General features: G+C 34.3%; 1 protein-coding gene and 1 pseudogene across 5 annotated transcripts in view; both read right to left on the reverse strand.

The window, feature by feature from the left end:
• Window positions 1-27,657, reverse strand: part of RIF1 (replication timing regulatory factor 1) — a 66,112-nt gene that overhangs the window by 20,370 nt on the left and 18,085 nt on the right. For all 5 annotated transcript variants that reach the window (XM_045831900.1, XM_045831901.1, XM_045831903.1 and 2 more), the window contains exons 10-25: window positions 27,430-27,581; window positions 26,079-26,190; window positions 25,231-25,404; window positions 24,480-24,590; window positions 22,885-22,947; window positions 22,531-22,631; window positions 20,511-20,597; window positions 19,848-19,921; window positions 19,281-19,461; window positions 17,916-18,023; window positions 17,188-17,337; window positions 8,869-8,968; window positions 5,464-5,728; window positions 4,352-4,394; window positions 3,242-3,444; window positions 2,558-2,657 (exon numbers count right to left, since the gene is read on the reverse strand). In XM_045831900.1, coding sequence (XP_045687856.1) covers window positions 2,558-2,657; window positions 3,242-3,444; window positions 4,352-4,394; window positions 5,464-5,728; window positions 8,869-8,968; window positions 17,188-17,337; window positions 17,916-18,023; window positions 19,281-19,461; window positions 19,848-19,921; window positions 20,511-20,597; window positions 22,531-22,631; window positions 22,885-22,947; window positions 24,480-24,590; window positions 25,231-25,404; window positions 26,079-26,190; window positions 27,430-27,581 — 2,024 coding nt within the window. The remainder of the gene's footprint in view (window positions 1-2,557; window positions 2,658-3,241; window positions 3,445-4,351; window positions 4,395-5,463; window positions 5,729-8,868; window positions 8,969-17,187; window positions 17,338-17,915; window positions 18,024-19,280; window positions 19,462-19,847; window positions 19,922-20,510; window positions 20,598-22,530; window positions 22,632-22,884; window positions 22,948-24,479; window positions 24,591-25,230; window positions 25,405-26,078; window positions 26,191-27,429; window positions 27,582-27,657) is intronic.
• Window positions 23,914-23,995, reverse strand: LOC123814427 (annotated as a pseudogene).

The following is a 27,657-nucleotide window of genomic DNA, read 5'->3' on the forward strand; positions in this document are numbered from 1 at the left end:
ACTGAGGTGAAAGGAAGCCCTATAACTACAAAATTAAAGAAGAAAACCACAGAGATGGGCAGGAGGGACAGAGATGCAGAATGTGCTGATCCCGTACCCACCTGGGGCAGAGAAAAATCAAGATGGTTATCTCAGGAATGAGGGGTCCCAGCCTCACATCAGAGCCTGTAGCCCAGGAAGGTAAGTATCCATAACTTCTGGCTATAAAAATCATCAGGAATTGAGGCTGTGTAAGACAGAAACTGTTGGAACCCCAGACAGTTCCTCTTAAAGAACCCATACACAGACTTACTCCAACTCATGCCATCTGAGCTCCTGTGTCAGGGTAGCAGTTTCAAAGGCATCAGAACTATATAGTAAGTAAGTGAATTGTCCAGCATCATGGCAAGACCTGGGGGGCAGCTTTCTCCCAGACAAAAAGTGTTGGCAGAGGCCATTGTTCTTTTTCCGAGCCCTCCCCCAAGAGAGCCTCAGAACCAATGGCGGACACCTTATCTGAGACTGTATCAACCTGGCTCACACTGTTTGCCCCACCCTGATGATTACCTGAGGCTCTGCCCCAACCAACTCTTTTAGGCCCACCCAAACGGCTTGTCCTGGACCATGCTTCAAATTTTCCTAAATTCCCTCAAACAAGCAGCATGTGGCTTCAGCAAGCCCCCTACTTCCTCTGGCTGAGTCACCCCAGGCCCAGCACTACTAGCAGCTGACCCTGGTACACAGCTTGGCCTCTCCTGGATAACTCCAAGCCCAGAACAAGTAGCTGCCAAATGCCGATTGCTTTCTAGCTTATGCTGTGTGACCCTAGACAAAACAGAGGCAATGGCTGACCTTGGACATGCTAAGAGCAATCAAGGCTCAACTAGGGTGTATATAGCCTACACAGTGGAGGCAACTTGAGTACCTAGCTTGGGTAACAGGGGAGGCTGTGCCACTGGACCCTACTGGACACCTACTACATCAGGCATGCTATCAAGTCTGGAGACATAGCAGCTTTACCTAATACATGGAAATAACACAGGAAGGCTGCAAAAATAAGACAAAGAAACATGGCCCAAATGAAGGAACAGAACAAAACTCCCAAAAAACTAAAATGGAGACAAACAACCTACTAGATGTGGAGTTTACAACACTGGTTATAAGGATGCTCAAGGAACTTAGTGAGGACCTAAACAGCATGAAAGAGATCCAGTCAGAAACAATACATTAATTGACATAAAGAGCAATTTATAGGGAATCATGCCCTAGTTGGTGTGCCTCTGTGGACTGGGTGCCAGCCTGTGAACCAGAAGGTTCCTGGTTTGATTCCCAGTCAGGGCACATGTCTGGGTTGTGGGCCAGGTCCATTTTTGGGGACATGCGAGAGGCAACCAACAGTTGTTTCTATTGCTCATCGATGTTTCTCTCCCTCTCCCTCTCTAGAAATAAATATTAACTTTAAGAAAAATACAACAATTTTCAAGGAATTAACAATAGAGTAGCTAGAGCTGAGAATCAAGTCAGCAATATGGGACATAAGGAAGCAAAAAACTACCAGAACAATCAGAGTGGCAAGAAAAAAAATTTGAAAAATGAGGATAATGTAAGGATACTTTGGGACAACTTCAAACATACCACATTTGCATCATTGGAGTGCTGGAAGAAGAGAAAGAGCAAGAAATTAGAAACCTATTTGAAAAAATGACAGGAAACTTCTCTAACTTGGTGAAAGAAATAGATATACAAGTCCAGGAAGTACAGAGTCCCAAACAAAATGAACCCAAAGAGGCCCACACCAAGAAACAACGCAATTAAACTGCCAAAGGTTAAATACAAAGAGAATCTTAAATGCAGCAAGAGAAAAGCTGTTTGTTACCTACAAGGGAGCTCCCATACAACTGTCAGCTGATTTCTTAAAACAAACAAACAAAAAAACCCCAAACTTCATACATGAGAAAGGACTGGCAAGAAATATTTGAAGTGATGAAAAGCAAAGACCTACAACCTAGATTACTCTACCAGCAAAGCTATCATTTAGGACAGACAGACAGACAAAGAGCTTCCCAGACAAGAAAAAGCTAAAAGAGTTCATTACCACCAAACCAGTATTATATGAAATACTAAAGGGTCTTATTTAAGAATATAAAAACTATGAATAAAATGGCAATACATTTTATCAAAACAAAATAAACAAACAAGTAAAACAAATACAGAATAATAAATAGAGAGTATTAATGGTTTCCATGTGGGAGAGGACCAGGAGATGGATGAAAAAGGTGAAGTGATTAATAAGCACAAACTGGCAGTTACAGAATAGTCATGACATGTGAAGTATAGAACAGGGAATGGAGTAGCCAAAGACCACATAGATATGACCCAGGGACATGGACAATGGTAGGGGGACTGCCTGAGGGAGTATGGAGACTTGGTGTAGGGGTACAAAGTAGGAAAAACTAGGACAAATGTAGTAGCATAAATAAAGTATAATTTTAAAAAATTACATTGAAACCCAATAAACAAACTAATCAAACATCATTCAAAACTAAAATAAATAAATAAATACACCATCCAAACTTACTGCATCTGAATACGGTCCACTGGATTCCTCCAAAATGTCAACATTTTCCAAACCAGGCAACAGAAGCAAAATTTTTTGTTTGGCTTCCCTTAGTACTGGTCTTTAAAACAAAACAAAACAAAATACAACATAAACATATACATCTTAAGTCAAGTAGTACAGCTGAGTATTCATTATGTTAACAAGAACACTTTGATTATAACTTTAAAGTGGCAAATTACATCCAGCTTAAAGACTATTTCTTACTCTACACATACAAAACTGGGAGAAATTACTGGCAGTATTTAAAATTTCTGCTAAAATACTTTAGTTTCCAAATTTTCTCTTTAAAAAAACTTCTCAAATTTTCCAAATTTTTATTGTGGAAAATTTCAAACAAATGTAGACTATTACACTAGATACCCGTGTGCACAGATTTAACAGTCACCAATTTCTTGCCCTTTGTGTTTCTCTTATTAAGGTAATTTCATATTGGTTTCTGTGTTCCTAAAACCAACAGTTTATGACTCTAAAAACCAAACAAACAATCAAGTCATGTTTAACAATTACCACATACTCTACATAACTGTATTTCGGTTAAGAAATCTCCTGTAGTAATTCCCTATAAAAAAGTTATGTTTAAACCCAAAAAATTACACGATCATAATACAGTAACTAAATAAAAGAGTTTTGTGGTTAGCATACTTTAACTCTTCAGGATAAATCAACATTGTCACTTTAGCAAATGTGGCATTCCAGAACTGAGCACTCTGTTTTCGAATCTGTTTATTCTTGTGCAAAAACATTATGCATAATAATGGGGAGATCTGTTCAAGTAGTTCACTGTCGTAAGTTCCAGTGTAGCTGAAGTGTAGACAAGTAATCATTTCTCCTAGTAGCTTTTCTAACTAGGAAAAAGGAAAAGTTTATTAGGGCAACACTTGGAAATGTTAAAACAAAACCCCCATAAAGCATACTAAATTTAAAAACTCACAGATCATGTGACTATTTCAATTTTTAAAATTCAAATGGCTTTTAAAAAACTCCCATCCATCACCTTAAATATACACTACTCATTATATGCTGATAAGTTATCATTTGAGTTAACTTGGATTAATGTCATAACAAAAATTAGGTTCTCCTATCAATTATAATAGATTAATAGTGTATACAGTTATAAATGTAAACCATTGAAACCAATTAATTACCTACACATAAAGAGACGAGACAGGAGTGGATGAGTTACATGAATATAAAGCAACATTATTAAATCCTTCTTTAAAAAAACTATCCTTTGAAAAAAGTAAAAATTTTGCTGTGAACCAGACTAAGAAAAAATGTTTGAGAGGCTATAGCTCAGTGCTTCTCAAACTATGGGCCTTGAACCATAGCATCAGTATCACCTGGGAATTTGCAACACAAATTCTCAGGCACCAAGAAACTCCAAGGCTAAAGCCTAGAGTTTGTGTTTTAACAAGACTTCCAATGTAATTCTGGAGCAGGTGCAAGTTTGAAGGCCACCAGGATAAAGCATATGGATTTTAGAACTGGGAAAGAAGTCCAGAGAGCCTGAATTAATTCTGGCAGGCCCAGGTTCTTCATTTGCAAACCCTATGAAAGAAGCATATTTTAAACAAACAAAACAAACTATCCTTTGATTATTTCTATGTCATGTTATTAATTGTGCAATAAAATTGAAGTATAAAAACAATCCCTTTTAAAATAAGCAGGATTATATTTAAGGAAGACAATTATTTAAACCCTAACACTTGTCTCACCATAAAAGCAAGTTTATGGTTAATTGTTGATTTTTACCTTATTGTTCATACAACTATACACTTTAGGAACTTCACCAAGCCTGTGAAGAAAGAAAAAATGCAACATCGTTTATATTATAGAAGGCTAAACCTAAAAGTATCAAAATGCAGCCATAAAAATGAGACATGCCTATATACTGATATAAAAAGGTGCCCCAAGACCTTAAAGAAACATCAAACTGGCAAACATTAAGTATGATACAGACCTATGTTTTAAAAATGAATCACATAAAACATCTGAAATAAACTCTCAAAGTATTAATACCAGTTACTTGTTTTTTGTACCTTTAAATCAAAAAAGAATAAATTATTTCTGATGAAGCTTAAGAACTGTAAGAAAAGATTCCCCAACAGTTAATAGATCTGAGGTTCTATTTTGTACTTTATAATTTCTTAAAACTTTCTCTTTGAGTTTATAAACTACAAGTTGTAGTATGATTTAACCACAGAAGTTTGCTATAAAGAACACTGACGAATCATTAGAACTGCTTTCAAGTGTTACGATTTTCCCATTTTTAGGCATTACTTGTTTTAATTAAATGTAAATTAATACAAACTTTGGGAATTAATTCAGAAACTTAAACGTGGTTATCTCTTTGAACCAATTTCACTTGTACAACCTTGTTCTACAGAAATATTGGCAAATGTTTTATGTACAAATATGTTCAACTATAATGTTGTTAGTTAAGAAACAAAAGGATAGAAAAAAACATGTATGTCCACCAACAGGTACATGGTAAGTGTCATAAAACCCTATGCAGCAGACATTAAAAAGAATGAGATTCTGAGGTGTATGGTGCATGCAAGATGCATAAAAATACGCTGAGTACACACCATATACTTAACTGCAAGTAGTATGTCAAATACCCCTTCAGATTCATCATACATTTAATAGGTATGCTTGTTTGTATTAACAAATCTAAAAAGCAACACTAATTCCTACCTTGTATCTATGTGTGATTTGAACTATTTTAAAGGAATGGTTTAATATATTATCCTCTCCACAAAACCACAAATAATTACTATCTGTAAGCTCACAGGGAAACAAGTTTGCTACTTAGATCTGAATGATATACATATACTTCAAAGCCATTAAGCCAAAATACTTACTTTGAGTTTTTGTAAAATAATGCCAGAGGTCTTGTTAAAGTTGCAAATATTTTTCGAATCATGGAAGGCAAAGAAATATGTCCAAGTACATTGGAAAGAATGCTGGTGATTGAGTTGCCGACAGCGAGGAGAGTATCAGAATGTACTTCCTTGAGGCTCAGAGTGTGAAAAGAATAGATGACTCTCACAATAAGTTTAATTAAAGAAGCCAATTTTCCCAGAGGCTCCTTCTTCTTTTTGGACCAATCTGAAGGTCTCTTCAGTGCTAAGATAAAATTGAATTTATTAAAAACTGAAGCACTTTGGAAAGTGTCACTGTCCCTCTTTATATTGAACATTTAAAAGACAGATACACCTAATATAGTTGCTTCTGTAGTAATACCCACAAATCTTTAAATTATATACATACCATTAATGGATAAATATCACTACAACACTACCTTTAAAACAAAATTAGAGATAAAAGGAAACTGGGCAGGTCTACAATAAGAATTCTAGAAAAAAGAATCTTTTTTTCTCTAAGAAATTACAAAATGCATTTCAAATTTTAATTTTTAGTCTCAGAATTTCAACAAATTTTTAAGAAAGTATTAAATTATATGTTAGGTTCCAAAATTACATTTGAAAAGCCATCTTAAAAAAATAAGAAAAATCTTTCCTTAAAAAATATTGCTTCCTGGCTTACCTATAAAGTATACACTGAACCCAGCAAGTAACACTGAACAAGTTAGGGATCCAAATTATCAAAAGAATAATAATAATAATAATAATAATAATAATAATAATAATAATAAAAAAGGTCTAGATTTAAAGAAAAATATGATGTTATCTTTTAAGCACCATCCAACTTTCCTTCATACCCTTCTGAGACTACATCTCTCTTAACGTACCTAACTAGAGATAAATCCATATTTGCCTTGTGAAGAAAATCATACCCATTCTAAAATTACCTTTGTTTCCCTTCAAAGAATCCATTTTTTAAAGGTAAGATATGTCAGAGATTTAGGAGAAAACTGTAATTCAATGCTTGTTAATTAAAATATCATGAAAAACAAGTACTGCTATTAAAAGGAAGTCAAGTCAATATTCCTCCCTAAAAACTGCCTCCCAGACATAAATATAAATTAGAAAGGCTACCCAAAAATTCTTGGACAGATACTGAGCCTGAGAAGTAAGTCCATGAGTCAGGAGACTGGTTACATACAAGAAACTCATTAAACAGTAAATGTATTGAGGGTGATAGAGGCCAAGATTCTCACTATTAGAGAAGGTAAATACCAAAAAGGATAAGACTCAAATAAACCATTTGATACTAGATGGTAACTGAAAGTATATCAAGAGAAACAGGTTAATAACTATGTAGTTCACAAGCACACCTATTTCTTCCACTTCTATCCACTGAGAGGATGCAGAAGCAGTCAATTTTATTAGCAACGAACAGATCTTAGAGTTTCTAAGTGTCATTCCCAGCTAAAACAAACCATGTCCTATGGAAATATAAACTCTCACTTTGGGAATTATCATAGTGTTTCAGGCAAAAAGTATCAATGAATGATAAACTCACGGCTGTAAATTTGCTGAGGAACAGGATATTTACATATCTTAAAGCATCTGCCACAAACATTTATTTACTAATTTACTTTACAGTGGAAAACCTGGCAGATGTCATGTTAACCAAATATCAAGTATTAACACTAACAACAATGGGACAAACTGGCATTGTGCGCCTGCCAGAATACACTGGAAAACACCTACATTATATTTCAGTAGTATCCCTGTAAAGAAATGAATGAAAACTGAATCTAATCTTAAGGAAATATTGAAAAGCCCAGACTGAGAGATATTCAAAAAGTAAACAGGCCTGTGCTCTTCACTTTTGAAAGGCATGAAAGACAAGACTCAGTAATTGTTCCACATTGAAGACTTGTCTACACCTATACTTTGAAATGGGTCGGGGGGAAGAATGACTAAAATATATATACATGTGGGGAATAGTAAGAAACATGTAATCAGTTGTTAACTAAGGAGTCTAAGTATAGAATGTAAGGTGTCAGTATATAATTCTTGTAATTTTTCTATAAAACAAATTTGTAAGTTATCAAACCCCCCCAAGTGATCCTGATACATATCCATGAATATTCTGTTTCAGCTCTTTCTAATTTTCCCACCTCTCCTCTGCATCTTTTGCTGGCAGATTTTTGAGACTGCTTCCAGTTTCCATATTTAAATAGCAAGAATACCTCTTCTAAGATCAGTGAAAAGACAAATTTTAATTGTGGATTTAATTCTAACTTTTCAGAATTAACAAAATAGGTAAAACTGTGTCCATACGGGGATTACCATCAAGGCCTTAATAAGGAAGTGGCTTACAAAATAATGCCATCTATTTGTTATAATATAAACCTTTTTATAGTTATGGTATTTAGAAATGACTTAATTTCTTTAACACACTGAGGTAATCAGATTAGGTCCTGTTCAGCCCAAAAGGCGTACTGAGCAAAAACTTTAATTAAATATCTATAACCTATTGCTGTGACACTCAGGTTGAGATGCTCTGACTTTTAATGAACTTTAGACACTTAACCTGTTTCTCTATATTCCCATTTAGTAAAAACTGAAACATCAAAAGAAAAACTCTAAAAATATTCTATGTTCTAAAAATACTCACATTAATTCATCAGTAGTTATCTTATTTAAAAAATTATGTTCCTAATCTTTATTCAAGAAAAGCAAGCACTATCTTTACATACTACTGGAAGGTTATTTTCTATATAGTATACGTATATGCAGTGATGGAAACATTTAACTTCAGAGATCAATTACATTAAAGCAGCTCAATATTTATTACAACATTAAGTTAGAATTAACCACGTTATGCAGTTTTAAAAAGCATACCACTTACTATGTCAAGTGTCCAAGTTTAACTAAAAATGGTAAAAACTAAGCTAAATTTTTAGAATCATCTTAAGTTCTCCACAAATCATAACTAATTAATCACTGCATGCTTTTCTACTCAATTTAATATTAACTCAATAATTATTTCAAATCAAGCTACCACATAAGAACAATTTAACAAACATTAAAGTTTCTTGCCCAGAAAACCCCTTTTATGCAATGGGGTAAGTAAAATCACTTGTATTATTAGGCAATGTCTAAACAGAATAATGTTTATCTTTCTAAGTTAAAAAGGAATAAAAAAAAGTTTCAGAAACTCTTTTTTAGAGTAGAAAAGAAAGAAAGACAACTGAGTGAACCTTTCAGCTCCTGGCATAGTAACTGACATGGTTATAAACGTCAAAAGCAGATAAATGAGGTGGGAAAAAACTATGAGGATTTGCCGTCCAGTTCAGGCAGCCATGTTTACAAAATATTTGGTGAACAAATAAAGGTTATGAAAATACTTACATTTAACTCTGGATTGAATTTTAATATCATATGGTGAGAAGTCGATGCAATCAACCATTACCGTAATAATATGAATGGTTCTATCCAAAAATAATAAATTCTAGGGAAGAATATTTGAAAGTATTACATTAGAACCTTTCAATTATTGGCATAATTTTCAAAAACAGTAAGCATCAACAAAAATATATTAAAAAACTTTTCCTCTCATATATATTTAATAGCATACAAGACATGGCTATACCCTATAGCCTACCTTAAGATTATCATTACAAGTATTTCTGAGTTAATTGTTGTATGCCAAGTACTATACTTTTGTTTCTCAACATGTAGAGAAAATAATGTAGCTTTAAGATGCCCATAAAACTGAGAATGCAAGGGTTCACAAGAACAAACTTAAAGGACACATGGTCATAAACTAAGGGGAGGGTGGTAATGGGAGGGAAGTGGGGAGGGTGGGGGGGGGCTGGATTGGGAGTAAAAAGGAGAAAACTGTATTTGAACAATGATTAAAATAAAAAACTGAGCATGCAAACCAATACATTGAGAATGGAAGAGCTAGGTTCATGATCAGATTCTTTATCAAATTCCTTTTGAAAACTGTCTTTACTAAACCCAGGAAAAACAAAATTCAAAAGGTTGTTAAGCTTCTACATACCCTTTCCACATCCTCCTCCTCTAATTCAAATGAATTAAAAATAAACCCATAAAAATATCAGAGAATTCTGTGAAAATTTATTTAAAGACAGCGGTCAAGTGGAGATGTAGAGACAAGTTTTTGAGGAATGCTAAAAACAGAATAAAATCCCAGCACTACAAGTCAAAGAACATCTCAAGAATAGCTTTCTCGGGAGAACTTAAATAATGAAAGACACATTGAGGGTTCTGTGAAAAAAATTTGATGGTTAATAAAAACACAAATGGTTGCCCTGACCGTGTGACTCAGTTGGCTAGAGGATCATGCTGAACACCAAAAAAATTGCAAGGTTAATCCCCGGTCAGGGCATATATCTAAGTTACTATTTTTTTTTTAAAGATTGTATTTATTTCTAGAGAGGGGAAGGGAGAGAGAAAGGGAAAGAAACGTCAATGTGTGGTCACCTATCGAGTGCCCCTAACTGGGGACCTGTCCCACAACCCAGGCATATACCCTGACTGGGAATCGAACAGGTGATCCTTTGGTTTGCAGGCTGGTGCTCAATCCACTGAGCCACACCAGCCAAGGCTATGTTGTGGGTTTGATCCCCCATCGGGACATGGAACAGGAGGCAACCAACTGATCAATGATTCTCTCTCATATCGATGTTTCTTTCTCCCCCTTCCTCTATCTGTAAAATCAATAAATATATCCTTGGGTGAAGATTAAAAAAAAAACACAGTTAATTAAGAAACTACTGAAATTAAAAATCTATAAAACAGTTTATTCTTCCTTTAATTTGCCATTACCTTAACACTAGTTCACTTCACTGGACTAATTCACATGTCTGCTTTCAAATACAGCCTCCCCCAATGGTTGTTAAGGGAAAGGAGGAGGAAGGCAGTGCCCAACTACCCTGTAAAACCATGTGGAATGTCAGTCCAGATGACAATTTACATGCTCATATAAAAAAGGTGCTTCCTTCTCGTGTACAATGACAAGGTAAAGGATGCCTGTAGCTATAATTTGCTACCAAAGCCAGAAAACAGAGGTGCTCTCTTGGATTCCAAAACACTGCAACTACCATTATTCAATATTAATATTCCTATTGACAAGTATGCAAAATCATGACAAACAGTATCCCAAGGAATGTAAAATAACAATAGAATTAACCATGAAGAAAAGAACTAATAAGAAAAAGTGGAAACTAATATTCCCCAAAGTCAGAGGGACTCCTACCTACTTAAAAACATTAAATGTAAAAACAAAAACTTCATAAAGTATCTCAACATTTTAACTGCAAAGGAAGGAACACAGAAATAACAAGCTACCAGAAAGCAGTACCAAAAGCAAAACACAAACACGTGTAAAGAAAAGGGATACAAGACAAACCCAAAAGTAAAAAATGACGTAAAAATCACGTAAAATGGTACTCAAAAAAGGGACAGTGGAGTATCAGTAAAGCAAGGCAACTTTCCTGAGAGGACAACACAGCTCTTAAGATAGAAGAGTCAAGAGACCCAAGATGGCAGTGGAGTAAATGGAAGCTACACTAACCTCTCAGGATGAATTTGTACTTACAACTAAACTGTATAGAAACCATCCAGAATAACCAAGTGAACACCATCTGGAGAGAAGCTTTATAACCACGAACAGACAGAAGAAACCACCTTACCACAATATGACTGGTAGAGACACGAGAGATTGGGCTGGGCTCCCATGTGCACCAGCTGAAGATAAGAGGGGATATTTTCACATTTGGGGGACTTCCCTGAGAAGTATGGGGTCTAAACTCAAAGCTAGGCTCCCCAGGGTACAGCACGAGAGCCAGAAATAAACCTAGCTAACATTGAGCTATGAAAAGCAACAGGGTTTCTGTCTGCCAAGGAGAGACCGCTGGAAATTCAGATAGCCTCTTAAAGGGCCAATACACAAAATATTGTTTACAGCCACTACCCTCAGACACAGGAAGGGCAATGGTGGATTAGACAAGCAAGAGGAGACTGAGGCTGATGGCTCTGGGGAGAGAACTGAAGGAACAGCCAGCAGGGTCCCTATCCTGAGTCCCTACACTGTAGGAGCCATCTCTCACAGGCAGAGCACTCCCCTCCAAGTGATTCAACCACAGGGAAAGCAATAGCCCCGTCAATAGGAATTACTCTGCTCTACCCTATGGAGCTTAACCTGGGCAGCTGAGTACAGCCTGATTAGTTTAGTGACTGACCGGTTTAACTGGTGATTAGTTCAACAGCTAAGGCAGAAAACACAAAGCTGTAGCTAAAATGGGAAGAAAAAGAAACAGACCCCAAATGAGAGAACAAGAGAATCCTTTAGAAGAGCTAGATGATGTGAAGGCAAGCAATTTATCAGATTTAGAGTAACGATTATAAGGATATGTAAAAACATGAAAAAAAGACACAGAAACCATAAAAAAGGGCCAGTCAGAAATAAATAATACAGTATCTGAAACAAGTAACACACTAGAAGGGATAAACAGTAGTTTAGATGAAGCAGAGGATCACATCAGTGATTTGGAAGACAAAATAGAAAAAAACAAACAAACAAAAAAATGAAAAAACAAAACAAAACAAAACAAAACAAACAAACAAAAAAAAACATCCAGGCAGAGAAGCCAAATGAAACAAGAAGGAAAAAAAGGAGGAGAGCTTAAGAAACATTTGGGATGCCATGAAGCGTAACAACATCTGCATCATGTGAATATACTAGGGAGAGGAGAGACTGCACAAGGGATCGAGAAGCTATGTGAAGAAATAATGACCAGAAAGTTTCCTAATCTGGTGAAGGAAAAAGACACACAAGCCCAGGAAATAGACAGTTCTAAACAAGATGGACCCAAAAAGGCCTCCACTGAGATACATAATTAAAACGAGAAGGCTTAAAGACACACACAGAATCCTACAATCCACAGGAAAAAAGCAGGGAGTTACCTACAAGGAAACACTGAGTAGGATGCCATCTAGTTACTCAACAGAAACATTTCAGGCCAAACGGGAGTAGTGTAAAATATTCAAGGTGATAAAAACCAGAGTAACTACAACCAAAGCTCCTTTACCCATTAAGGCTATGTTTTAAAATCAAAGGAGAAATAAGGTTCCTAGTCAAGAAAAAGCTTAAGTGGTTTGTTAACACTAAACAAGTACTGCAACAAATGTTAAAGCAGAGGTGTCCAACCTTTTGGCATCTCTGGGCCACATGGAAAGAAGAGCTGTCTTGGGCCATGCATTAAATACAAACACTAACAAAAACTGACGACACAGAAAAGCACAAAAAAGGTCTGTGTACAATATTTGTGATATCTGCCACCACAGATAAGCAAAAAAGTCCTAACATAATAACCCTATTTATGAAGCTGCCTTTACGATAATCTTTTAATATTATCAAGCAGGTCACAAGTTTGTGATCACTAATATAGAAAACGTACATAACTAATAAAACTTAGTATAAAACTAAGTAATGATTTAAGTAAATTTACAATTTAGTGTTGGGCATCATTCATACGCATCCGGGTCCACATGCAGCCCACAAGACATGGGATAGACACTCCTGTGTTAAATGGCTTGCTTTAAGAAGAAAAAGAGAAGGAAAAAAAAAAATCAGAGGAAAACAGTGTAACAATAAAATGGCACTACTTTCATATCTATCAGTAATCACTTTAAAGGTAAATGGCTTAAATGGTCTGACCAAAAGACAGGGTAGCTGAATGGATAAGGAAAGAAGACCCATGTATATGCCGCCTCCAAGACACAAGATCGAAAAATACAGACTAAAAGTAAAGAGATAGAAAAAGATATTTCATGCAAATGGAAAAGGAAAAAAAGCTGGGGTATAGTACTTATAGACAATAAAACAGACATTAAAACAAAGGATATAGTAGGAGTCAAAGAAGGGCACTACATAGTGATAAAGGGAACAATCCAACAAGAGGATAAAACTCTAATAAACATTTACATACCCAACATAGGAACACCTAGATATATAAAGCAAATTTTGATGGACATAAAAGGGGAGATCAACAGAAATACAGTCATAGTTGAGGACTTTAACGCCTCACTGACGTCAATGGATATATCTCCCAGGCTGAAAATCGACAAGGAGACAGTGGCCCTAAAAAACACACTACATCAAATGGGATAACTGATATTTTCAGAGGATAACAGTGTGGAGATATCTCAAAAAATTAAAAATGGACCTGCCTTTTGACTCTGTAATCCCACTTCTGGGAATATATCCAAAGGAACCCCTAACACTATTCCAAAAGAGCATAAGCACCCCTATGTTCACTGCAGTGTTATTTACTGTCACCAAGATATGGAAGCAGCCAGTGTGTAGCAATAGATATGCAGAAAACACAACCATAGGTCATTTACATAATGGAATACTACTACTTGGCCATAAAAAAGAAAATTTTACCCTTTGCAACAGTATGGGTGGACCTGAAAAACATTATGCTAAGTAACATAAGCCATTCAGAGAAAGATAAATACCATATGATATCACCCATATGTAGAATCCAATGAACTGAACTAACAAGGAAAGATGGGACAGACTCAGATGGAGATCAGGATGACAGCTAGTGGCGGGGGAAAGGAGACAGTCAGGTGCAAAGGGATTGACCAAAATGAAAAAGGACACATGGACAACAGTGTGGTGACTGCTGGGGGAAGGAAGATGTAAGGAGGCTAGAAGGCAATTAAAAAAAAAATTAATTTAAAAATAGATTGAAAACATCTATTAGGTATTAAAAACAATGTAAAAACATGCCCTATAGCACACCTTGGTGAAGTGTCTTAATTCCAAAGATAAGAGAAAGTCCTAAAACTTTATAAAATAGAAAAAGAGGCTAAGAAGAAAAAAAAAAACTTATGTCCAACTACATATTTGCTACAGTAGCTGTAACAAATGAACAATAATTTGACTTCAAAATTATGATAAAAATTTCCTGAAACCTAAGAATGATAACTTATCAACTGGATGAAAAGGTATCAGTTATATACACGTAAGTTTGCAATTAGTCCTTTTTAATAATAAAATACAATAAAGCAAAGCAATGAAGAAATATCTGGGGTATTTCTTCATTGTAAGAAATACCTTGTAAGAAACAAGGCCTGCCCTGGCTGGTGCAGCCCAGTGGACTGAGCTCTGGCCTGCAAATCAAAGGGCTGTCAGTTTAATTCCCAGTCTAGGGCACATGCCTGGGTTGCGGGCCAGGTCCCCAGTAGGGGGCACATGAGAGGCAACCACACATTTGTTTCTCTACCCCTCTTTCTCCCTCCCTTCCCCTCTCTAAAAGTAAAATCTTAAAAAAAAAAAACTACAACAAAGATATAATATAGATTAATAGAGTCCAAAATTAGAAGTCATATAGACAATCCTCTGATCACAAAATAACAAAACCAGAAACTAATGATAAAATAGCCACATACATCCACACACTATTCTCCTGAATTAAAAAAGCACGCTTCTAAACAACTCTTTTGAGAAAAACATCAAAATTAATATTCTATGATTACTAATAGTAGCAACAGTCATAAGATGCCTATATTGAAAAAAAATGAAAAAAGCTTTCAGACTTAAGCTGGAAAAACTACCCAGAAAATGGAAACAAAACTACTCGGTGTATAATGACAAAATTTAAAAATTAGAAATTCATCTTTTCATATTTTAATGCATTCATCATACTCTTTATTAAAATATCAGTATATTTATAATTATACTTTGATATAACAGAACTTGTCAGTGATTTTTAAATGCAGTGATGATCATTAAAATAAAACTACCTACTCGTTTTTTTAAGACTTAAAAATAGGTAAGCATTTGATTATCAAGTCTAACCAAGAAAACAGGAATAAAGCTTAAGAACAAAAAGGATAATATAACTATAGATATGGCATTCTTCTTACACTATTTCAACTGGTGAATGCAGACAAGTTCCAACTTTCGATATCATTCAAGAGCTTTGTACCTCCATAATAAAACAATTGGACAATGGGGAACTCCACAAGAATAAAGGTATTTAACCAAAGTGCTAAAATACTAATTCTGCAATGTTTTAAAAGAATTTCAATGTGACCAAAAGGGGTATCCCAAGAACACAAGATTGGTTCAATATAAGAAAATGCACAATAGGAACAGCTTTTGTATACAGTCACACATTGCTTAATGTTAGGGATACATTCTGAGAAAGGCACCATTAGGTGATTTCATCACTGTAAAACATCAGAGTGGACTTACATAAATCATACAGCCTATTACACACCTGGACTATATGGTATACCACCATCATGTACGTGGTCCATTGCTGAACAAAATGTTACGTGGTGCATTACTGTACTGCAGTATTGGGGGTGGGGGATATTGAAGTGTGGGAACCATTTAAAATAGCTGAAAAAATAGCTTTAAAACTACCAAAACTAAAGGAACTTAATTAGGTTAATTTTAGAAGAACGAAATACATGGACACAAATATTCCTGGATGAAAAGATTCAACATTACAAATATGTAAATTATTTTACAAATTAATCTTTGAATTCAATGTAACCAATCAAATGCCAAGTAAAAACTTGTCAGGGTATTTTATAAAGCTTTATAAATTATAAATTTCTTCCAAAAGGAAACAAAGATTAAACCTAAGCAAGATAATGTTTAAAAGGTGAAAACTGAGGGTCAACTTTTCACTAATAGCTATAAAAGCATTTAATAAAAGCACTGTCTACGCACCAGATAAAAGCCAGGGGTACACATCAATAAGACAAATGTCCTTCACCTCATGGACTGTGAGTGAAGTAACACATAAAGTATACAAATGAGTTTGAGAGAAGTGCCAAAAAACAAATAAACTACTCTGATGGAAATTAATAAGCTAATTAAATTAGATCCCCTGGAAGCAAAAGTCTCGTGGATAGTTGCAAGCAGTTTATATTTTACTCCAAATGCAAGTGTTTTAACAAGAGCAATAAGATTAAATTCACCATCAAATTCTATCATACTGAAATACAATAATCAGTATTGTGACAGTATTTTTTAAAAGGAGGATATTATAAATGTATTTTAAAATCTGGAAAGGTAGATTTTTAGCTCTTTACCTCTACTCTTCTCACCAGTGGTAACCACTATCAAGAGCTAGAAATCTATCTTTTCAGATGAAAAAGCATGCTTCAACAGCAATGAATACAACCAGTAATAACACTACATTCATATATACATGTGATTATAAGCATGTAAATTATATGTTTAAATACAAAGAAAGAAGTCTATTCTAGAATGATAGATACCAAACTGTTGATGGCAGTAGTCATTTTTATTAAGAGAAACGAGTGAAAAGGAACCTATATAAGACTACCAATTTCCAAAGGATTGACTTTAACACTCTAAAGGATATGAGAAAGTAAGGTCTGGGACAGCAAGGTCCTTGTATTAATAATGTAGAATAGCACAAGTAGGTACACATCAGAGGAGTAAAAGTGTGTCACTGTTAATGGTCCTAAAACATGGACCTTTGAGTCCAAAGGCAAAAATTTTTCCTCAAAGCTGTTACTTGTTTTATGTATCACCTCAGTCATTTGTAAACGAAAAGCATTAATGAATGATAGCTCACAAATGTTATCTCCATTTACTTGAAAATAATCCTTTAAATACAAAAAAGGTCAGTATCAGGATAAACTCACTGAAGAGTCTTCATCTTCCAAACAGGCCATTATCTTGGAAGAAAGCTCCTCACAGCACAAATTCTCTTCTGCAGTTGCCACCAAAGCAGCACAGCGGGCAAATGCTCTATATAATTCCGACCAAGCTCTAAGTAAGGTTTTCATGGTGGCCTAACAATAACAGTAAAACAAAAATAAATGTATTATATATATGTCAAACACCTAATAGAATACATCACGAACATTTTTAAAAACACTGTAACATTAATGTGTCATGGAAGAAGCTAGCATAGGGTAATAAGTTTGTCCCCCACTCCCACAGCTGTGTTCTACTGGAAGAATTGTAATAATGCCACAATACCAGCAATTATTAAGGGTTAAAAGGAACTCTCTTCACCATTTTCCTTTCCCTTATCACAGGTAGTAAACACAAGGCCTGCAGGCCAAATCCAACCCTCCACTTTGTTTTAACTGGCCTGGCACCTTGTTTCTACCCCATGGCAGTGCCAAGCTCTAGCTCAACTGGTAAGGAGCAGTTACATTTATACAGTCCTAAAATTACATTCAGCCCTTTGAAGGCAACCAGGAGGCTGATGTGGCCCCCAGTGAAAATGAGTTTGGCACCCCTTCCTTATACTGTCATGAGAAAGTCTCATCTTAGGAAAAATTACTGGAGTTCATTATAATGGATGAAATAATGTTTTCAGAAAAATGCAAATTCCGTAAGTAAAAATTTGACATTGCCTTACCACTGGAAATTTCTGTACTGAAAAAATATGATTTATTGGTAAAGTCAATGCACCATAGATGGCACTAAAATTATGTTCTAAGGCATCACCTTGATTTACTTCATTGGTCTGAAACAAGAAAAATTATGAAGTTAGACAAATTTATCATCTAATTCCAGTATCTTAAGTAATAGAATTGTGTCCCCCAATGTTGAGATGTTCAAGAGATGGTAACCTAACACTCCATCTAATAACTGGTACACTTAAGAAAAAAGGGGAATTTTAGATAGAAAAGATACAAGAATGCCATGTGAAGATGAAGTCTGATGATTGGAGCAATGATTATAACATGCCAGGAAACACCAAGAATTGCCAGTGACCAACAGAAGCTAAGAGGCATGAAGAGATTCTCCCTCAAAGATCCAGAACAACCATGCCAACACCTTTATTTTGAATTTCTGGTCTTCAGAGCTTTAAGAGAACAAATTAATTTTGTTTTAAGCCACCGGATTGTGGAAATTTGTTACAGCAACCCTGGGATACAATGCACTGTGTTTGTTTTAAGTCCTAAAAAAGAATCCCAGAGATGGCTCCAAAGGCTTTCACTATACAGTGAAGGTAGCATTCAAGGCAAGGACTTTAAAAAAAAAAAAAAGAGCCTGGCTATTCCTCAAAGAGTGGGAAACTAAGAATGCAAACTATCTTCTTCCAGAAGACTGTTGTTTACTGATGGCTGCCTTGAGTAGCAGAAATAAAGACTACTGCCCTATCACATAATAAATTCTATGCAGTCATTACTTAACTTAAAAGTTACAGTGAAATATTTCCCAAAGAATACTTCCTTTTAAATATTGATAAAGCAGCTGACAAACAACCACAAGTGATAGAACTTGAGCTCCACACCCTCTCAATATTGCCACATATTTAAATAAATATAAGGGTTAATCAACTCTCAACAGATTACTGATTTAGGTACTACTATACAGCTTCGCCAACATGGCTTGATCATGGGAATCCTAATATAGTCTAGTCAAGATGACTATTATTATTCCCCATAATACAAATATTGAAAGGATCCAAGATACAAACATGAAAATTTGTATGTATTGTATGTGAGTATTCTGGCTTCATAACCTCTACTAGAGAAAACAGACCTGAGGAGCTGCCCTTAAATTGTATGTTCTTGAACAATAAAGCACAAATGCAATGAAAAGAAATCAACTAATCCAAAGAGTAGGAAGTTAACCAATCCCACAGAAAAAACTATTTAATACCTTCTATTCAAATTCAAGCTTCTATTCATTTTCATATGCTCTAACTAAAAAAAAGAAAAAAAAAATCCTTCCATTTTTGGCGAAACGTAAATATGTAGATTTTATATCATACCTGATTAATCAATTCAGTTAATGGGGTGACTATAATACTCCACATTCTCCAGAGATGTTCCTTGTTCTCCAACTGCTTTGCATTTTGATCAATAACATTTAAAACAGAATCACTGAAAGCTAATGGTGAAGTTGGACCAGAAAGAACACAACCTACAAGTATTTCCAGATTAAGAAAAAACCTGAAAAAATTTTGAATGCGTTAACATGTGTTTTTTGCCAAAATACATTAAGTACACAGCAACAAATTTCTAAAAATAACTGATGAAAGAAATGAATTTCAAATCTTATTTTTCACTTTTTAAAAAAATTTGAGAGTATCTTAAATCAAAGCCCTGGCCCCATTGCTCGGTTGGTGAGCACTGTCCAGATATGCCAAGGGTGTAGGTTCAATTTCCCAGTCAGGGTACACGCAAGACAATGAATGTATAAATAAGTGTAACAACAAACAGATGTTTCTCTTTCTTTCTCTCTCCTCCTTTCCTCTCTTTAAACAAACAAACAACAAAAAGGAACAAAAACCCCAAAACACCAAGTTAAAAACAAGAATATTTTCAGTTTAAATTACCTTTCATCTTCTACACCATATCCCAAGAGATTATCGTTGAAAATTAACTGAATTAAGAACAAAGCAGGAGTTCCCTGAAGAAAGATGGAAGATTGCAGTCAATCTTGTTATACTTGTTTTCTACAACCAATTATGTAAAACATGATACTGTTAAGGTTGAAATTTAATTTTTCATGTTACTTAGGATGTGACGAAATAAAGAAATGTATTTGAGTAAACTACCCAAGCTCTTTATATTTTCACCATAGCTGTGCCATCTACACTGAAAAATGGTGACAAGATTCCAGATATGAAAAAGAATGTTAACTTAAAACTCGCTGGACCAGTAACACCTACAGCCTGCAGATATCAAGTACATTTCACAATTTAGACCATGTCACTAAAAACTTCCAAAATTTTTAACAGTAACCAGCACTATTACTATATACAAGCAAATAGAAAACTTTTCTTCTGAAATCCTTTTTTAATCCCAGAAAATAGTTCCATTAATAGTGCCATATTTAATTATTTACATTAATTTCTTTGCCTATTAATTTTTTTCTTTAACATAATCAGCAAATCCAATTTTCTCAAAAAATTTTACAATCTATTTTAAGAAAAAGAAATCACAGAGCTTTTATTCTTAGCTCATTTAAATCATATAATTATATTTAAGATACTTGCATTAAGAATGTCCATATTAGCAACCTGATATGCTGGTGAACCTAACACTTTCTGAGGAAGTCCTTTAATTGTAATTTCCATGAGGACCTAAGAAAAACAAAAGGTTTTGTTGCAAGTCATTCATAAAAATCAGTACATAGTACAAATCTAGTAGTATTAACTATATTTTTAATTTATCAATTTGTTATAGTTTTATTAAATATATTATTAGTGGGAAAACTTCAAATATACTAGTGTTTGTATATCAATGTGAATATATTTACATTAGTTTAAAAAGTTCAACTAACAACAACAATAACACCAAAAAACACCAAAATAACAAAGTCCTTATTTCCAGGGATGATTAATACAAGTTTAGAGTTTATTTTTCTAGACCATTTAAATTTCCATATATGTAATTATACTAAGAAACATAATCTTGCCCTACGCTGGTGTGACTCAGAGGATTGTGTGTCAGCCTGTGAAACAGAGAGAGGGTCACTGGTATGATTCCCAGTCTGGGCACATGCCTGGGTTGTAGGCTGGGTCCTCAGGAGGGGGCACTTGAAAGGCAATCACACAATGTTTCTCTTACCCTCTCTTCCTGTCTCTAAATATAAATAAAATATTTAAAAAAAAAAGGAAACATAACCTTCCAATGTTGTATTTTTATACCCTTACTGACATACTATGAGATACTATGAAACTTACCTTCTTCATCTGTGCATTTTTCTCTTAATGGCTCGAGGCTATTTCTATCTTTTATTATTAGAAAAAAAAATTCTTCAATGAATTATGTGCTCACTAATACCAAAACAAATATTTCTTAAAAAAAAAAAAAGAAAAGAAAAGAAAAGATTTTATTTATTTATAGAGAAGGAAAGGGAGGGAGGGAGACAGTAAGGGAGAGAAACATCAGTGTAAGAGAGAAACATCAATTGGTTGCTTTTCATAAACATCCTGCCCAGGGACCAAACCTGCAACCCAGGCATGTGCCCAGATCAGAAATTGAATCCACAACCTTTCACTTTGTAGGATGATGCCCAACTGAGCCACATCAATGAGGGCCAAAAGCTAATTTGGCCCTTTCTAAAGACTGCTAAATGCTGAATCTAAGACACACCTCTCAAGTGTGACAGAGCCTAGCAAACTGCTGTCCCAAAATATTACTGAACTTCAACTATTTAACTAAAGTGACATACATACCAAAAAAGGCTTATGTTGGTAAAATATGCTTCACATATGCTCATTTGACGCAGATATTAATGAAAATAATAAGTAGTATTTGTTAACTCATTTATTTTGTTCCTGGCCCATAGTGTTTTGCATTTATCAATCCCTTTAGTTAGAACACTGAATTCTCTTTACAGAGGCAAGAGAGTAGAAAAATTGCATAACTTTACTCAGCTAATAAATAGACTGAGATTCAACCAGGTCAGCTCCAAAGCTGTTGCTCTACTGCCACTGTAGATACTGAAACAATACGTAAAGGAAACAGACTCTGAATTTACGTAAGGGTATAATTTACTCCGTCTACAGATTATTTTTGGATGTTCACTCTTATAAGAAGGGTATCTAATTAGCTTTTTCCTTCTCTACTATATAGGAAAACAGATGTTTAATACCAACATCATTACATTGGTTAAAAAGAGTTCATTTAAAGCATCAAAGCTGCCACAAGATTATTATTCACAGATACTTTTTAAAATATACAAAATAACAACTAGTGGAGTTTAGCAGTCTTGTCATAAAATTAGTGTTCATGAGAGTGTCTTCAGTTCAAGTTTAATGTCCTTTACCACATTTACTTTGTGTAGCTTATCCCTTTTCTTATCACAATTGAACATTTTTATACCTGCCAATATAGTCATTTGCTTCATTAGTTTTCAATGACTCAAAAGTCAAAAGAACATTACTCCTTATAGCGTCAAACTCCTAATTAATACTTGATATGTTTTCCCAAATCATGATCTGCGTAAGTATCTTCAATATAAAATTCAGTGTGGTTTTTTAAATTCCAGCATATAGGTATTGTACTTACCAGTGTTTTCGATATAGGAAATACTTCTGATTTCACTATGGTGTCCAAAGATTTTAATAAGAGGGTCAAAACCTCAGAACCTGGTCGCTCTTTCTTGTTACCTATCAACAAGCAAAAGGAGGGCAAAAGTTGTTACCTATCAACAAGCAATCTAAACATACAAGTATCTTTAGGAGTAAAAATATACATTTAAAAGACTGAGAATTGGCTTTTTTATTATATTAAGTCAACAAAGTGTTTTGCTAAAATTCTGAAAGCTGTACTTCAAAAAATTATTTTAAAATAAATTTATATAAAAGTCAAATAATTCACTGAGTGCTATAAAATCCATTTGATCAGTATTACGGTGCTTACCTGATTCAATAACTGACTTCACTAAGTTAATTAGCTCCTTCCAGATAGCACTGACAACTGCATCTGTCAAAACAAAATGTAAAGTACTTCAGAACAAAGACTATTACAACGGCACCCCTTTTTATCCTCAAACTAAAATAAATTAAGCAATAATTAAGAATGATTCTCATTGAATTTTGTAATCAGTTTATAAAACACTATTACCTCATTTTTACTTAGCAAGAAATGTGTTTAATTTTATTTTACTTGTTCTTGCAGTACAATTTTCTATCTTTTACTCCTATCCCAACCCACCCACCTAGTCCTCCCCTCCTCCCTCCCATTTCCACCCGCCCCTAGTTTTTATCCATGTGTCCTTTATACTTGTTCCTGTAAACCCTCCCTTTTTTCCCCTGAAATTCCCTCTCCTTTCCCCTCTGAACTCTGTCAGTCTGTTCTTTATTTCAGTGTCTTTGGTTATATTTTGCTTGTTTCTTTGTTTTGTTGTTTAGGTTCCTGTTAAAGGGGAGATCATATGGTATTTGTCTTTCACTGCCTGGCTTATTTTGCTTAGCATAATGCTTTCCAGCTCCATCCATGCTGTTGCAAAGGGTAGGAGCTCCTTCTTTCTTTCTGCTGCATATATTTCCATTCTGTAAATGTACCACAGGTTTTTTGATCCATTCATTTACTGATGGGCACTTAGGTTGCTTCCAGCACTTGGCTATTGTAAATTGTGCTGCTATGAACATTGGGGTGCATAGGTTCTTTTGGATTGGTGTTTCAGGGTTCTTAGGATATAATCCTAACAGTGGAATTGCTGGGTCAAAAGGCAGATCCATTTTTAGTTTTCTGAGAAAAATTCCATACTGTTTTCCATAGTGGTTGTACCAGCCTGCAATCCCACCAGCAGTGCACTAGGGTCCCCCCTTCCACCACAACCTCTCCAACACTTGTTGTTTGTTGCTTTGTTTATGATGGCCATTCTGACTGGTGTAAAGTGGTATCTCATTGTGGTTTTAATTTGCATCTCTCTGAGAGCTAGTGATAAAAAATATGGAACGCTTCAGGGGCCATGCTAATTTTCTCTGTATCGTTCCAATTTTAGTATATGTGCTACTGAAGCGAGCACAAGAAATGTGTTTTTTTTAAAAAGGACTGTAACATATTAACACCAGGTCATGTAACTATGTTTAATTCTTTTCTTTTTCTTATCATCTGTTTTTTCTGTATAGAACATATTTAACTTTTGAGACAAGGAAAAACAGAGATCAGGATACCTGAAAACCAAAAGAAAAAAGTTTTCCAAGCCAATTAAAAAGCAAACTATTTTACGTATGATATTTCTTCTCTTCAGTTGATAGGCTTTTGAACACAGCTGTTTAGGTTAACAGAGCCTGGGTTTGTTTGAATCATAGGTCTACAACTTACTATGTGACTTTGCAAAGTATTTACTTCTCAGAACAATAAAATTTCCTCATCTGTAAAACTGACTAACACAAAAGGTTACCATAAGGATTAAATTAATTATAAATTGCTCTTACAGCACAATCTAGCCAATAGGTGACACTATATATTGATTTTTTAAATAATCTTAAAAAATCTTAAATATTTACCAGAAGCATCTTTTCCAACTGCAACAAAGCTATCATGAACAGCAGTGATAAGTGTATTTGCATATTTGGAAAAAAAAGAAGAGTTGCTGATTAATGGATGTTCGAGTGGCTCTAGAAGAGGAAAAGAAACAATTATGTAAAACCAATTTTACAAAATAAACTTCTCAATATAAAGCTTAGGTGGTCTGACATGTTTTTATATTAAAAACTTATTTCACATATAATTATAAAATATTTTTATTAAACAGTATTTGCCCTAAATGCAAACTATCTAGAAATTTTAGTTCTATATTCCAACTTATAAACAAAAATAATTTTTGCAAATAATACTACCTGAGATTTAATGATTGGTAGACTCATTTTAAGCTTAACAACAACAACAAAAAAACCAAACAAACATTAAGCCCTGCCTTGTGTGGCTCAGTGGATTGAGCACCATCCTGAGAACCACAAGGTCACCAGTTTGATTCCCAGTCAGGGCACATGGTTGGGTTGAGGGCCAAGTCCCCAGCTGGGGGCATTTGAGGGGCAACCAATCAATGTTTCTCCCACACATGAATGTTTCTCTCCTCTTTTTCTCTCCCTTCCTCTCTCTCTGAAAATAAATAAAATCTTTAAGAATAAAAAAAATATTAACTAAGAAATCTTTAAGCTCATTTCTAAAATCGTTCCAATACCAGTCAAATCCCTTTAGTTCACTGTGTTCTAAACTGTTTTAATAAATGAAATTATTTTAAAAACAATTAAGTACCTAAGCTCAGTACAAGTTTGTTTTGCTTAGCAAAACTCAAGATTTCTGGACCCAAAAAAAAATGAAGTAACATTTCAAGTCCCAAAAGCTGAATAGAGGGAATTGTGGCCATTACACCGAAATTCGAACTCAAGTTCATCCGGGGGGTTACAGAGGCTCCATATGGGGAAGCACCTTTAAAACAAACAAACAAACAAAAAAAGAACAAGTTATATAAGCTTAAATTATCTATTGAAATGAATATATTTTGTTTATTCCCTTTAAGTGAAATGTACTGTTAGATGTAAACATTGTTTCGCTAATACAAGTTGAAGTTTTTGTTAAAACCCACAACAGTATTCCAATTAAATAATCTTACTAGATTAAAAACATTAGTGTTACACACCAAAATGAATATAATTCTCACCAGCATTAATCCACATCCCAAATTATTAAAATTCATACATTCCTTAAGCTTAAATATAAAAACTTGGATAACAATAACTCCTAGAAAATAATAATAGCAATAATTATCTTTCAATGATATTCATTCTCAGCCACATTTCTTATATCTGTTAAGATCTGTTGTTTTTAAAAATATCCATGAAGATTCTGGTTCTGAAACAAACACAATAGTCTGTAATGCACTTCACATGTGCTAAGAAAAGGTTGGTATTTCCAACTACAACAATGCAATTATTGCAGAAAACATTTAACACATACGTAAAACAATGAAGAATATATAATACTTTGTGATGGGCGGCCAAAATTATGAAGTGCTTCATTTTATGTGAATAACACTTAATAAAACCTTCAGTCAAAACAATTTTTAAAGAAGATGTAAAACAAGAATGTCTATCTCTTCTTACCTTTATGTTGAGGGGTCATAGGATTTAAGCCTGGAGAACTAGCTACACGTGATGAATGAGGTGAAGCATTAGTATCAATGCGTATCGTGCTCTGAATCAGGGGCACACAAACCTATTGGAGTAACAGTAATAAAAAAAGATATCTGTAAACCGCATAATTTTCGTATTTTTAAAAAGCCCTGCATAATACAGTTAATTTTTTTAAGAAGCAGTCTAAACTTTTTTAATATGTTGAATTTCATGGGCCGTTTCAATGAACAAACTTAAAACTGAAATTTAGAAAAGTGAGCATTTGTATTAAACTGTATTGCCCCAACTGTGTACTATCTGTAAATTTCAATTATAAATTTCAAATTATACACACAATTTTTGCAAATAACGTCTACCTGATTTTTAGTGCAACTGGCAGAGACTCACTTTAAGCTTTTTAAAAACACATGCTAAAAATACATTAGGACAAATTCAAGCTCATTTCTAAAATCACTCCAGTACCAGTCAAATCCATTCAATGAATTACGGGACTACTGGGTAAGATTAGCTTAAAAGAACCCTCCAATGGTAGAATCTGAAAAAATTATGATCCCAATTACATATTACTATCAATATCCAACTTTAATTAATTCATTTTCTACCAAATTTAAAATCCTTAACATATTAAAAAATTTTTACATTTGAGAAAAATTTCAAGTACATTTAAAGTCTCCCTTTCCAGGAATACACTCCCTGCTTATGATATTTACATAGACTAGAAGGCAAGGACTAAAGATCCAAAAGTAGTATTTCCTTGAAAATCAAAGATAATCAATAAAGAAATTTTAAGAAGTTACCAGACATGTCCCTTTAATTTCACTTTAAAAAATTCAGAAATGGATAGGATTAATCACAAAAACAAAGAGGTATATATAAGATTAAGTCTGTGTCTAAATGCACAGAAGGATATCAAAATCTAAAGGAATCTATAAATCATTTTGCAACATTATGGAAAAGCTATAATAGGATTTAAATAATTTGTTGTCACTATGTGGCCTAGAAAAAGGAGATACAATAAGAATTAATCCAATTTTGTTATCAATCCACTGTAGCCCTTGATTTCTAGTTCAAAAATACTGTGTCTACTCTCAATTCTATTCTAAGCCCCATGGAATTCCTTTTTAAAAATCTTCATAATGTCCCTAAAAAATGGAGAATATCTTTTGAGGAAAAGGAATTCAAGTTCGTGGTAGGAAAAAAAGATCTCATATATTGTGGTCTACTAACACATAATAAAAGTAACACTAAAAGATTAGAGAGCACATTTTTTAAAAACCCACAAAGTATTAGTCAACATTAATGACTCTATGCTGAATGTTACCTGTTCAAAATTAGCAGGTAGATGAGGTCCAAGTCTCATTAGCAAATACCACCAGACTTCCAGTTTTGTTAGTGCTAAAGCTTCTGTTCTCACATGGATGGAACTCAAAGGCTGCATTAACAACTTCAGTCTTTTTGCACTACATAATATTTCTTAAGAGAGAATGAAATAAGTACCCAGGTAAAAAAAAATTAAGGGGTAAAGATTAAATTTTAAGAATGAGTATGC

This window comes from Phyllostomus hastatus, unplaced genomic scaffold (genome assembly GCF_019186645.2).
Source record: "Phyllostomus hastatus isolate PE091 unplaced genomic scaffold, TTU_PhHast_1.1 phas_contig_1, whole genome shotgun sequence".
Taxonomy (NCBI): Eukaryota; Metazoa; Chordata; class Mammalia; order Chiroptera; family Phyllostomidae; genus Phyllostomus; species Phyllostomus hastatus.